Source organism: Mus pahari, chromosome 3 (assembly GCF_900095145.1).
Source record: "Mus pahari chromosome 3, PAHARI_EIJ_v1.1, whole genome shotgun sequence".
Classification (NCBI taxonomy): domain Eukaryota; kingdom Metazoa; phylum Chordata; class Mammalia; order Rodentia; family Muridae; genus Mus; species Mus pahari.
In genome coordinates, this window is record NC_034592.1 from 24,633,802 (window position 1) to 24,648,259 (window position 14,458).

Genomic DNA, 14,458 nt, shown 5'->3' on the forward strand with positions numbered 1-14,458 from the left:
AAAAAAAAAGAAAAATAACATATCACAGCTTTTTCCCCTTTGTCTTGTAAGTTATTTATTCTATACCTTTTTTCACTTAGGTCCTATTAAGTGATCTTTAATTTTTAAAAAAATTTTAAATTATTTATTATGTATGTACACAGGTGTCATGATGTGTGAGTAGAAGCCAGAAAACAACCTGTAGGAGTTGGTTCTCTCCCTCTACCATGTGAGTCCCAGAAATCTGCTGCTGCAAGCACCCCTACTTCCTAAGATGTCTTACTGGCTTAGTTCCCTTACAAAATTTCCTGACCAGTACTATCAAAATCAATTAACAATGACACACTAACATGGTGTAATATACTTGAGAAAAATGAGGAAAAAAAAAAAACCACAAAACAGTTCATGTTTAAAAGTGATCTGTAATTCTTGAGAAAAGATCATGTAGCAAAAAAAGGGAACATAATTAATAAATCATAAATCATACAGTATTAAATAGTAAAAGGAATTTAATGGCAGCTCTGAAGCTAAGAAAGGAAAAGAACAGATGTGAAAGGAAATAAAAGGCAATATAGTAACTTTAACAGGACCCAAAAGTAAGAATCATTAAATCTAGTTTACTACTATTATAGAGATAGGGAAACTGAGGAAAAGTCAAACATTTCGTCCTAAATAATGCAACTTGCCAATAGATCTGAATATCAGAGAAATACTTATTTCTTAAAGTATGCTGCATAAAACAGTGAAAATATATCATCCTATGAAATGATATCTCTATCAATCATTGCCATGCTGTTTACTTGATCTGAGGCAGTCTCAGTTTAGTGAGACAAATATGAGTAAGTTAAAAATGCAGTGTTTTATGGCACACTCATGAACACAAGTACGAATCTAATCATGGTAGTTTCACTTATATCATGCACATGCAGCACTAGGAAGGCTAATGCAGGAGAATTACTATGTGTCTGAGGACGTCCTGGGCTACCTAGTGAAATACTGTCTTAACACACAAAATTAGGGGACTGGAGAAATGGCTTAGCAGTTACATGTGTTTGCTGTTGTTGCTATTCCAGAGTACCAGTTTGGTTTCTACCAGAGGGGGGCAGCAAACAACCTTCTCTAACTCCGGGCAATGTGGGCATCAGTACACTTGGCATATATTCACCCCACCTCCCCACCCTGCTCTCTCTCATTCACATGCACAAGCACAAACACACAAATATTAGAAAGTAAAAGTAAATCATAAATAATCAAACCAAACAAAACAAAACCCAACAAATTAAATTAAAAACAAATATGCATGTATACTTAGGACTGTAACAAAACAACCCAGTGGCAAGAAGTGCAAATGAAACAAATCTGAACAAGTTGATAATTATGGAAATGATATAATTATGTGCAATTTATTGTGAGTCTACAATTTTGTATGTCTGAAGCTTTTCCTAATAAAAGGTATTTTAAAAACTGATTTTTTTTTTTTTGTTAGTTTGTTTTTTGTTTTTTTGGACCAGAAACACTAGGGGTCAGGAATAAATCAGAGAACGTGTGTGTGTTAAATTTTTCTCCAGCCAGATGATGGTGTCACATACCTTTTAAGAATTCCTGTACTTGGGAGGCAGAGGCAGGCAGATCTAGGCCAGCCTGGTCTACAAATATAGTTCCAGGACAGTCAGGGTTACACAGTGAAATGCTGTCTTAAAAATAAATAAAGGTTTTTTTTTTTTCCTATAAATATATTGTATTTAGAGAAATGAAACACACACATAACATACATTAAAAGAGACAGGTAGAATAGAAATCATTCTGTCATAGCCTTGTTTTCTTGTTTTGTTATAACAAGAATAATTAACAGGAACATAAATAGCAGAAGTAATACAGCAGGTGTTTCTCTACTTCTTGTGAAACAGAAAAAGAAAAAATAGAATTCAAATAGTAGCTTCTTATAAGCTGAAAGATCTTACTTAAGTAATTACATAACCTCCCTGAGTTATAACCTGTAAGATATGGATAATATTCAAACTCTAAGGTTTTGTAAGAATTAGATAAAACAGCATTTTTTAAAGTAGTTACTAGGTATATGGCAGGTATAGATCTTATTTTGAAGCACGCACCGATCAGGGGTTAGAGTGAAGCTCAGTGGTAGAGGATACGTAAGGCTCTGGGTTTGGACTTAGCCTAAAACCAAACCGCAAACATCACAATAGAAATAGCAAGTATTAAGTCTACTGCTACAAAGCTTTTGAAATCCTGGTAGTGAACTCTTACCTTGAGACTCTCCTAACATTTAGCAATAGTCTACACACTGTTTACCAAACTAAATTAAACTCCATATAAAACTATTCCAAAATATCCAAAATTGCCTTAGTTAAAGCTGTTTAACCATTAGGTTAAATAAAACCTTTCTTACATCGGATCGAAAGTCTACACTGAATAGAGGAGAAGGTGGTGTTGGTGACTGTGTGGCCACAGGAAGAGTTGAAGAGACAGGTGTTTTCTGGGTATGATACTGTGCCCACTGATCTGGCTTTCTTCTTAACTGTTCCTCACAACTGGTCTTCAAATGACCACAAGGTTCCTAAGAGGAATAAAAGAAAAATTGTTGGTCACCCGTAAAGTGGTAAATAAATTTAATGATGTTGTGAGAATAATGTAAACAAGTTTAATCTTGTTGGGACACACACACACACACAGAGGGGGGTGGGCGGTGGGGGGAGGAAAAACTGCCTTAGTACCTAGTGTTTTCTCCATATATTCAACAAAAAAGGTTAACATATACTCAGCTGATGTCAAGTCAAATGTGAGAACTCATTTTTCTAGGTTAGAAGTTGTGTGTGGGGGCTGGAGGGATGGCTCAGTGGTTAAGAGCACCGACTGCTCTTCCGAAGGCCCTGAGTTCAAGTCCCAGCAACCACATGGTGGCTCACAACCATCTGTAATGGGATCTGACTCCCTCTTCTGGGGTGTCTGAAGACAGCTACAGTTGTACTTACATCTAATAAATAAATAAATCTTTAAAAAAAAAAAAAAAGTTGTGTGTGTGTGCCCGTGCCCGTGTGTGTGTGTGTGTGTGTGTGTGTGTGTGTGTGTGTGTGTGTATAAATGTGAAGCTACTGAAAAGAGGCCTTGTTTTAAAATTTCTACATCAGTTCCTAATTGAACACAACATTGAACATTGGTATGTATCAAATCTAGTTCTAAGAGCTTTATTGTTTTTTAATTTAATTCTCACAACAGCCTTATTAATAAGTACTACTCTTATTTCCATCAAATATGAAAAAACAAAAAACCCTGTGCCATGCAAAGGGCAAGTAACTTCTCTAAATCACACAGTAAGGATCTGTCTGGTTTGATTCAAGACACAAGGATCTCAACTAACAGATAGCAACATTTTTTTTTCCCCCTTGGTTTTTTGAGACAGGGTTTCTCTGTATAGCCCTGACTGTCCTGGAACTTACTCTGTAGATCAGGCTGGACTGGAACTCAGAAATACCCTGCCTCTGCCTCCCAAGTGCTGGGATTTTAAAGGCATGCATGATAGCAACATTTCTATTTTCAACATTACTCACCCTTGGTAAAGGCACAGTTGTCCTTGGGTCATTCGGTGGCTGACAAGCCACTGAATAATATCCATCTAATGAGTTGTATCTTTCCCGTAAAGATGTCTGATAGACAGATGAGTGCATCACATCCATTGGAGGTAAAGAATTGCTTCTAATAATGTCATCTCGTTGGTACATAGCTGGGCGCCAGATGCGCCTGCTGTCATACACTGGAGCATACATTCCAGAGGGTACTGGAGGAACTGGTCCATACTGCTGCGGAGGAGGAGGTTGGTAAGGAGAAGAATTCATTCGATCTCGAGGGGAGAATGTACTGTAATGATCAGCATATGGCATGGAAGCAGGTGGGAGGGAGGACTCTGGAACATTACTGGACCTCACAAAGCGAGGAACACAGGGAGTCACACCAGCTGGTACAGTTGGAGGTGGTGGGTAGTATCCTTGAAAATTGAAAAGAAGAATATTCAATGTAATACCTTAGTAAAAACCAACATTTTAAAATGGTTTAAGTCTAAGGCAGCCCTGAATGTGGGAAAATATAATCAGCATTGATCTTTATCTTGGTATACAAACTGTATTACTGTCAAGATAAAATTATACTAATAAGAACATTCGACATTCTTTTTTTGTTTGTTTGTTTGTTTTGTTTTGTTTTGTTTTGTTTTTTGAGACAGGGTTTCTCTGTATAGCTCTGGCTGTCCTGGAACTCACTTTATAGACCAGGCTGGCCTTGAACTCAGAAATCCGCCTGCCTCTGCCTCCCAAGTGCTGGGATTAAAGGTGTGCACCACCACCACCCAGCTACATTCAACATTCTTAGAACTATTCCTTAAAAATCAAACTACAGTGAAGTTGGCAAATGAGAGATGGCTCGGTGGTCAAGAGCACTTTCTGTTCTTACAAAGAACCTGAGTTCAGTTTCCAGCACCTACAGAGAGCTCACAGCCATTTGTAACCCCAGCTTCAAGAACACTGCAAACATGTGTTACCCATTTATGGAGGCCAATGCTTTTGTATATATGAGTAAAATCAAACCTTTATTTAACAACACACAAAAAGCACAGAAGCCATATTTTATATACCATTTCATCAAGGTCATTCATAGATTCTACATTTGATTCTTACAAATGACAACTAGTAGTACCTGGGCAGAAGAATGAAATAGACTCTATCTCTAAACAGTTATAAAAATTAATTTGGTATGGATTAAAGATTTCTATGTATCACCTGGAACTATAAACCTACTAGAAGCAAGCATGAGAAATACCTAAGGGTACTGGAAAACACAAAAACAAAGGCAAATCAGGTAAGGGAGCTATATCAAATCATTGGAAAAAAAAAAAATCACCAGACTGAGGAGGCAACCCAGAGAATGAAAGAAAATATTTGCAAGCTATATATATGACAAATGCAATTAAAAACAAATCAACTTGATGAGTATAAGAAGTAAATTAAAGAAACATTTGTTGAAAGACATTCAAATGCCCAACCAGTACAATAAGAATGTTTAACATCAGTAATATTTTGGAACATATAAATAAAAATCAATATGAAATATCACCTCACTCCAGTAAGAATGGTTATTATAAAAAAAAAAAAAAAAAAAAAAAAAAACAGCCAAAACAACAATATGGCTCAGTTGGTAAGAGCACCTATTATGTGGACATAAGTTCAACCCAAATTCAAAACCAAAACCCACATAGGGAAAACCAAAGAACTGACTCATAAATTGGCTTGTGACTATAATAAGTATACTGTGGCATACATGTACTCCCTTTATCTAACTCCACCCCACACAAGCACACACACAAAAAAACCAAAGATAATAAGTATTGACCAGGATATATAGCAATATGAATCCCTGTATACTACTGATACAAATGTAAAAATCATATTCACTTAGGTATATTAATGGTGCAAATATTAATGAAAATAATTGTTTTAGTTTTTTGTCTGCCTTGAACTCACTTCTGTAGATAAGGTTAGCTTTGCCTTCTTGATCGTTCCCACAACCATCTGCCAAGTTATAGAACTGCTAACTTGAAGCAAAGATTTCTTAGAATAGGAAGAAAACTCATGGATCACAGAGTGAAATTCACTTATTAATGTAGATAGTCTAGATACACATTTATTTAAGGTAGTAAATACATACATTTGCTTCTTAAATTTGACTAAAATTACTTGCCTGTTTGTGGGTATTGTGGGACTTCAAAAGGTATCTGAGTCCTTGGATCTTGAAAATACTGAATGCTTTCAGAATGCTGAGGATATACTGGAACTCTAGTTAGAAATGGGCTGGATTTGGGAGGCAGGGAATTCAGCTCTGTTCCAAAATTAGAGGGCCCAGCGGAGGTAGCTGCTGCATTACTTACAGGAGTCTTGGGTGGAGAACCAATTTTACTGGTGAGAAAATACAACAAAGAACAAAGGATAACTCACTATCATCACTGAGTCTTCCTTAGGAAAAAAAAATTCATAAAATTATACAGCAAAACTATCAACAGAAAACAAGTCAGGTATCTTGACAAATATATCTGGCAAGAAATTTCTCTGCCCCCTCATACTGCAATCCCCAAGACCACATAATAACAGATCTCATGTTCTGGTGAGGGTGATAGGATATAAAAATCAACTCCAGGTACTAAAGTGACTTTTCAGTTGACTTGACGCATTCTTTTACAGATTTTTTTTTCTGGTTGGAAAAATAAAAAAATAACCAAAACACAATAATTCCACTTAGTAAGTTTCCAAGGAAAACAATACAGTCTAACAGTATAAATCTTTGGGGGTAAAAAGACAAATAATAAAAAGCAATTTGATTAGCTAAAATATAATCCAAAAAAAGCCCACTTTTGTCTATTCTGTTAACTCTTATGTGTCTGGCATCTAGAAAACAGCAGACACTACGAAAACATTTATTGAACAAATAAAATATATTTCAGCACAAAATAAGTACTTAATAAGCAAATAATGATCCCCAGATAATCTTATCAGGATAATCCTGATCACTTTCAAAACTTTATACTCCCGAGAGCTTTAAAAACGTTTTGTCCCAAGAGGTGATGTTGCTAATTATATAGGAATTCAATGTATTACAAACCCATCACATTTTAAGTTTTTTTCCCAAAGTAGAAAAGTCCTTGTAAAACCAGAGTGCAAATAGTAGAGGTATATGGGCTGCCTTTTAATATACTACAAGACATTAGTGTAGTCAGAGTTTACTTCTGTGGTAGTCTATATCAAAAGTAAACAAGTGTAGATAACTAGAAAGTTGTGTACTAATGTCTTGGTTCAGAGTTTAAAGATAGTCTTTTAATAAATTAAACACAACAACAAGAAAACTAAGGTTTCCTTACAAAACAATGAACATTTATGAAACTATTACTGAGTACCTAGCAGACCCTAGGCTAAACGTTTTGTATGTTTTATCTGTTCCTTCCATGCCACAATGTAATATACTATAAAACATAAGTTAGTACTTTGAAATGGCAGATTCTTAACTTACCAAAAACACAGGTATTAAAATTAATGACAAAGTAACATAATTCATAGGCTCATGAAACCATCATATAAGCCATCCTAAACATTTGGATGTAAGGGCAAAGTAAATCTTCTGTCCTATTCTCAACAGGGAACCAGATGATTATTTTATTATTCCATATGACTTGTAAAGTCCAGGCCCTCTTCCCAATCAGTTCCCTCATGTTCCCTCCATGATTTTATCTATACTGCTTCCTCTATTCATAAAGATCTCCCTACTATTTATTATCCACACTTTGGGAAACAATGCAGGTAACATAACTTCATCTTTACAAGCCTCTTTCAAAAGAACTGAGTACACATATTCCTGTGTTCCAGTAATACAAAACCTTTCAAAGTGTATCATATAGCATCTATCTATTTACAGATCTAACACCAAAACTACACAAGAAGACTTCCATTAAGGACATCAGTTGGTCTCAAGTTTGGCATGTATTAAGTGATCCATATATTTAAATGAATAAGTAGTTTTCTTGTATCTTTAAATTTTTGAAATATTTCATTACACTTAATCTACTCATGTGTGCATACACATGTAGAAGCCAGAACAGCCTGTAGTACATTCTCTCCTTACAGCACTCTGTCCTCAGGACCAAATACCAGTTGTCAGACTTGGCAGCAGCAGATTTTCCCTTGCCCAAACCATCTTGCCAGCACTTATAAACACTTTTATTTATTTACTTATTTTTTAAAGATTTATTTATTTACACTGTAGCTGTCTTCAGACACTCCAGAAGAGGGCGCCAGATCTCGTTACAGATGGTTGTGAGCCACCATGTGGTTGCTGGGATTTGAACTCAGGACCTCTGGAAGAGCAGACGGGTGCTCTTGCCTGCTGAGCCATCTCACCAGCCCTTACTTTTTTTCTAATCATTTGTTTTGTGTATTCACTGACATGTATATGGCAAAGAGTACATATGAAGAACAGGAGGATAACTTTTGGGAGTCCATTCTCTCCTTCTCCCATATGGTTTCAGGGGACTAAACTTCAGTCCTCAGGCTAGGCAGCAAGAGACTTTATTTATCAAAGCACTCAATCATTTTATCAGCCCTGTCCATTTCTTCAGCAGTAGAATAGGTACCTCAAATGTTGAAGTTCCTGGGCTTGATTCCCAGACCAAAGGAAAATAAGAAAGTTAAAAATTCAAACTTTAACTGTAATTCATAATTTTAAGATATGTGTCACTGCCTTTTGATATACCCCTAAGATTTTTCTACCTGTCATCAGAAATCTGTACCTATTAACATCCACTCCCTATTTCCACTACAACCTTAGCTCCCAGCAGTGACTACTGCATTTGTTTCTGTCTCTATGGGTTTGCCTATTTTGGGCATTTCCATTAAAATGCCATTTTGTGTCTACCTTCTTTCAGTCAGCATACATTATTTTTTCTCTTGGAACTGGATACTGAAAGTGGGGCCTTGCCCTATATACCCATGACCCATTTTTAACATTGTTCTCCATCTCCATTGTTCTTTTGCCTTTTTTTTTTTTTTTTTTTTGGAGTAGGGTGTGTGTGACAATGACTTACAAAGTTGTCTAAGCTGGCCTTGAATTTACTGTGAGCCTAAGGCTAAGCTTGATCATAGGATCCTATTAACTCAACCTACCAAGTGCCTGAGACTACAAAAATGCCCCACCAGGCCTGGCATAGCATATTTCCAGAGCTAATCAACATGTGGCACATAATAGTACACTGGTGATTGTTTTTATGGCTGAATAACATAACCCATTGTATAAGGTTTTATAATCTTACCTTGCCAAAACCTTTACTATTAATACCCTCATATCAATATTTGTAACCTTATATTATGTATCAGTCAGTAACATAATCCTTCAGATATATAAGTGTGTATCTGATATTAGGGACCAAAGCCAGGTCATTGTGAGTGCTAAGCAAGCACTCTAGCATTGAGCTATCTAGCTACCAAAACAGTCAGTTCTCTAAGGCTAGCCCTAATACTTCACATATTCACAAACAAGCTTAAACCATACTAGATTCTGTCCTCAAAACTTCTATACTACACTAGAAACATACAATACCCTTATCTTTTAACTAATGTGCTTCATTTGTGTAAATGCTTTGTCCACATCCAATAGCAGTATGAGTCCTTTAAAGGCAGAGATATCTATTTTTCAGCTATATCTAACAGTACCAGTGACAACGTCTACAAATGGGTACTCAGTAACACTTGTGAAGTAGTCAATATTTTTAACCTTTTTTTTCTCAAATACCTCCCACCTCCCAGTGAAGATCATACTTTTAATAAAACATTTTCTAATTATATTTTCTAACTATTCAAGTTGAAAATATCATATTTAATTTATACAGTCTCCATGACATTAAGTCATTTAAAGTTTGCTGTGTGCCAAGCATGATGCTTTTATCCCCAGTAGGCATATACTAACAAACTTACTCAAAGACAATGAAATTTGAAAATGCTTTTACCTTCAATTTCTAAATATGAGATTTCTAAAATATGGTATTTCAAAACTGGGAGTAACTTCCAATTCTGAAAGTCCCAACACTTTTCATAAGGTAATCCCTTGTCAAATGAAATGTGACATTGTCAGGTAACAATAAATATGGTGGTAAAAATGAAGCAAGAATTTACTGAGTGCCTGCTAATGGGCAGGCACTGTTCAAAATTTAGTATTATATTAACTCATTTAAGTTTCACAATCAATATATGAAGTAATTTTTTAATACTTTGAGGTAGGTAGACTGGTCAATATCAAATAGTAGAAAAAACTGAGCCACAATTTGAGCCCAAAGACACACACACACACACACCACAACAGAGAAAGTCATAGAAGCTGACTAAAACGGGGCTAGACATTCAAACTTCTCACCTGTTTAGGTTTCTACTTAGTTCCTTTTTAACGTCTATATGGAATTAATACTGAAACACTAGAAAATAACTCATGGAAACCCTAATTCTGGTCCAAACTTAATATATTTGAAAAAACAAAACTCATGAGTAGGAGCTTTTAAGTTTATAGAACTAGTTAGCTGCTTTGTGAGGATTAGAACTCAAATTTTGTGGTATTTAGCGTTTTCTTCTATTACATGAATAACTGCATAAAAATTTCAATTTACTATTGTATCTCAGGATGAAAAACAGTTATTTCTAAAAGGGATAAAGAACTCCATCATTTTCACCCCATACCTACTTTTCAGACATGGACTCTGCAGAGGGCCCAGCATTCTGCCCGTTAGTGCCAACCTTCCCGACTTTCTTCACAGTCTCCAAAGTCCTTACTGCACTGTCAGTGCTTCGTGGGATTAGCTGGGAAACACTGCTTTCTGTATTTGAAATTCCATTTGTACTTGGAACAATTTTCCCAGTTGTTTCAGTACTTCCTATGACAGAAATGACATTTCCGGCTGTGGTTGTGACAGTGCTGTTTACACCAACTTTATTCAGAAGAGGAAATGTTCTTACAGTCGCGCTCATCTTTTTGTTCCTTAATCGGTACCTGTTTAAAAATAATCAGCATGTTTGTAATTCTGCTCTCAATTTTAATACGAAAATGTGTTTTAAAAAGGAAACAGCTCTGAGAAGTTTCTTCAGCTAAATATCAAATACTCTACATGTCACATATACATGTTACATACATACAAATACAGGTACATAATTAATATAGCAAGTCAAGTACACATGCACTTGAAGCTTTCTGAAAAGAGTGGGGTTTGAAAACTTATTTTTTGTGATACAAAAAAAAGCACCAAATTCTAAATGTAACACAGAATAAAAAGGATAGGATTCAAGAGATGAAAGCATTCTCTGTTATTAAATTATATAAGAAGAGTATAATTAAAAAAAATAGCTCAAACTCATACTTAAACTTTAATATATCAAAATGTAGAAATTTTATATTATTCCTAAATGAATTTATGTTTATAAAGATCACAGATTTTTCGGATACTACATTTATATAAATTATAATATACAAAACAATTTGATCATGGATTTCATATAAAAATACTTCCATTTGTATACCAAAAATTTATTATGGGATTGGAGAGATGGCTGAAGGTTTAAGATCACTGGCTGCTTTCTTAAAGGACCCAGGTTAAGTTCCTAGACCCCACATGACAGCTCACAACTGTAACTCCAGTTCCAGGAGATCCAACACCTCTTCTGGCCTCAGCACTCACTGCATGCACAGTAACCAAGCAAGCAAACACCTAACAGAATTACTTAAATTAAAAAAAAAAAAAAAAAAAAAATCTCATTATTATATAGCTTAGTTCTAGCCCTTAATTCTTATATAATGTTCTCTCAACATTCGTGGTCAACGCAACAAAAAACATCTGGCATCACTATGCTTAAACTATTACTATCAGATCCCAACATGGTGATCATGATGAATAATGCTTGGGTAATTGTTTCTCTTTTAGTTCTTCAGCATCTCTAAACAGCTCTAACATTTAATCTTTTTACTGTCTCTGGCTGTCACACATACCATTAGAAGAAGAAAATTCAATCAAAGATGAGTATGCATAGACAAGACTGGATAATGGAGGAGAGGAGTAAAAAAAAACAGCAAAGACAAAAAGCAGAAAGTCAATAGTGACCTCCACAGGTATAGAGGTCAGAGGCCCAGAGTGCAGTTTTTAGAGGAACATGAGCAGACTTATACTTCAGAAAGGCAAATTGTTAATACCAATTCCTGTTTATGTTCTCTGAAATGTCTTCATTCTACTCTTCAATGTTGTTAAAGAAAATGTCCAGTTACTCCTTGCTTTCCAACCTCAAAATTGAATTACACATCTTTCTCTTCTCTTTAGAATTTATGTCTGAGTGGCTGACTGTATGCACAAGTATGTGTGAGTATGTCTGTGTACATGTCTAAGCGAGGATGTTAGCTAGCAAGCCTAAGCCACACTCCTATTGCCTCCGACTCTACTTAAAGCTGTGGTAGAGGCAGCTGTAGTGATACCTAGCTTGTTACACAATTGCTGAGAGCCAAACACTGGTCCCCGGGATTGTAGAACAAGCACTTCTAATCAATAATCTATCTTTCCAGTCCCACAAGTACATATTCTTAAGGGTGATCACACAAGCAACAAACAAAATTTTGTGAGACTCTATAAAGAGGGAGAACTAAAAACCATAAAAAAACATGTCGAATGAAGAGAAGATGGATGTGCAGGTCTGCTGGTCACTAAAGCCATGGACTTATAATCTAAACCTCACAATTGAAAAGGCCAATTCTTTTTAAATCATTCATGAGCATCTTCAAGTACTGCCTCATTCATATTACAAGCCACTACCAATAATACTACCACTAATACTTCCCTTGTATCTTTGACTCCGAAGTCATAGAATGTACAGGGAATGGTTCCCCCTTATAGAACCTATTTGACAAAATCTAGCTCTATTGCTCTGTATTTGTTCATAAACAACTAGCAAAATGTTGAGGTTGGAGGGACACAACAGACAATCATATTGTGATGACAAAAATTTGCAAAGCAAATTTAAAGTCAGCAAGCAATTCACTGATGTACTTCTTTTCTAACTTTACATTCTCATCTTTAACATTCCTTTTCCCTCCACAGCTCTTCCAAACCTGACAATACTGTTTCTTTGTTAACACAGAAAAATACTATGACATAAAAAACTATCACCAATTCCACTATTTCCTGTACTTTTAACACTACATTCCTCATAAGATAAAAGAACAGAGTTCCAGTTCCTAAAGCCAGTTTACTTGCGCTCTAGGCCTCAAGCCTATCTTCCTTCTCAAAGACTTCATTCCTATAATTATTTTTATTCCTCTCGCACACTGCAACTTAAGGCCTATCTTAATGGCATATCCTCTGATAACTGTTCTGGAATATCCTATAAAAAATGTCTACCTACTAGATACGTTTTCTATTTATTTGCTGTATATTATTTGTCTCTAATGTAAGCTATCCAGAACAGAGATTTTTATCTTTTTCCTACATACCTCTCTATAATCACTATATATTGATGCATTGTGGAAACCAGATATTCTAAGACACATTTGTTACCTTGAATGAGTACTCACTTCAATTTTTGTAAGGCCAAGGGAACTACAAAATTCTTTGTCCTAATTCCTGCTCTAGTCAAGTAAAAGATACAATTACTTCAGTTATGTCGAATAGACAACTTGGAGTCACTGTTGAATCTTTTTTGAAAATTAGTAGCTTCTGTTCTTTTTTCAAAAAAGATTTATTTTTACTTTATGTATGTAAGTACACTGTTGCCATCTTCAGACACACCAGAATAGAGCATCGGATCCCATTACAGATGGTTGTGAGCCACAATGTGGTTGCTGGGAACTGAACTCAGGACCTCTAGAAGAGCAGCCAGTGCTCTTAACCACTGAGCCATCTCTCCAGCCCCTGCCTTATGTTCTTAAAACATTTTTTTCTGTTTCTCTGTACCCCCCCGACGTGTGTGTGTGTGTGTGTGTGTGTGTGTGTGTGTATACATACATACATATGTGGAGATGCCCACAGAAATTAAAGGATGGAGCTGAATTATAGAAAGAATACCAAATGCTTTTAACTGCTGAGCCATCTCTTCAGCTCCCCATCCACAACCCCCACCACAGGGCTTCTCTGTGTAGCCCTGGCCTTACTGGAACTTTATAAGTTTTGTAGGACCAGGCTAGCATCAACCACAGAGAGATCCACCTGCCTCTGCCTTCCAAGTGCTGAGATTAAAGGCATGTATCACCACATCTGGCTGGTTTCTTTTTTAAATATATAGTTAATACATCTATCTTGTCGGTTCCACTTTCAAAGTAAATTCTAATAATGATCTTTCATCATTCCTATTGCTACAGTCCCAGGAACTTACATTTCCAGTCTTGTACCTGAACCATCATAAAGTTAAAATGGCTCCCAACCATATACACATTAGAGCAATTTCTCATTTCAAATGAATAAAGCTCTGTAGTAGCTTTCTACAATGACCAGAATACAATACAAATTTCTTACTGTGGCCACTAAATGTCTAAAATCATTTATTTGAATATTTACTGTTCCTCAAATTATTAAAAGCACCTCTCATGATACTGAGCATGTAGCAACCTATTATAAATATTCCTTGAATTAACTATCTTGGGTTTTTCTATTTCTCAGAAGGCAGTTTTTAGACATTTTTTTCCCCCCTTGGGACAGGATCTCTATATAGTCTTTGCTGGTTGAAAATTTGCTAAGTAGACCAAGCTGGCCTCCAGCTCAGAGATAGAGATGCACCTGCCACTGTCTCCTATGTGTTGAGATTAAAGTTAGATGCCACCACACCAACCTACAAGGACCTAAAACAAGGACAGACTCTTGAGTGTCTACATTTTATCTGGCTGAAACAAACTGGTGAGACTGGGTTCAGTGAGAGAC

The 14,458-nt window shown here is 35.9% G+C and overlaps 1 protein-coding gene across 2 annotated transcripts in view; it reads right to left on the minus strand.

The window, feature by feature from the left end:
• Rc3h2 (ring finger and CCCH-type domains 2) overlaps positions 1-14,458 on the minus strand; it is a 53,635-nt gene that overhangs the window by 4,776 nt on the left and 34,401 nt on the right. For both annotated transcript variants that reach the window (XM_021193475.2, XM_021193474.2), the window contains exons 11-14: positions 10,255-10,560; positions 5,725-5,939; positions 3,546-3,979; positions 2,387-2,554 (exon numbers count right to left, since the gene is read on the minus strand). In XM_021193475.2, the coding sequence (XP_021049134.1) occupies positions 2,387-2,554; positions 3,546-3,979; positions 5,725-5,939; positions 10,255-10,560 (1,123 nt within the window). The remainder of the gene's footprint in view (positions 1-2,386; positions 2,555-3,545; positions 3,980-5,724; positions 5,940-10,254; positions 10,561-14,458) is intronic.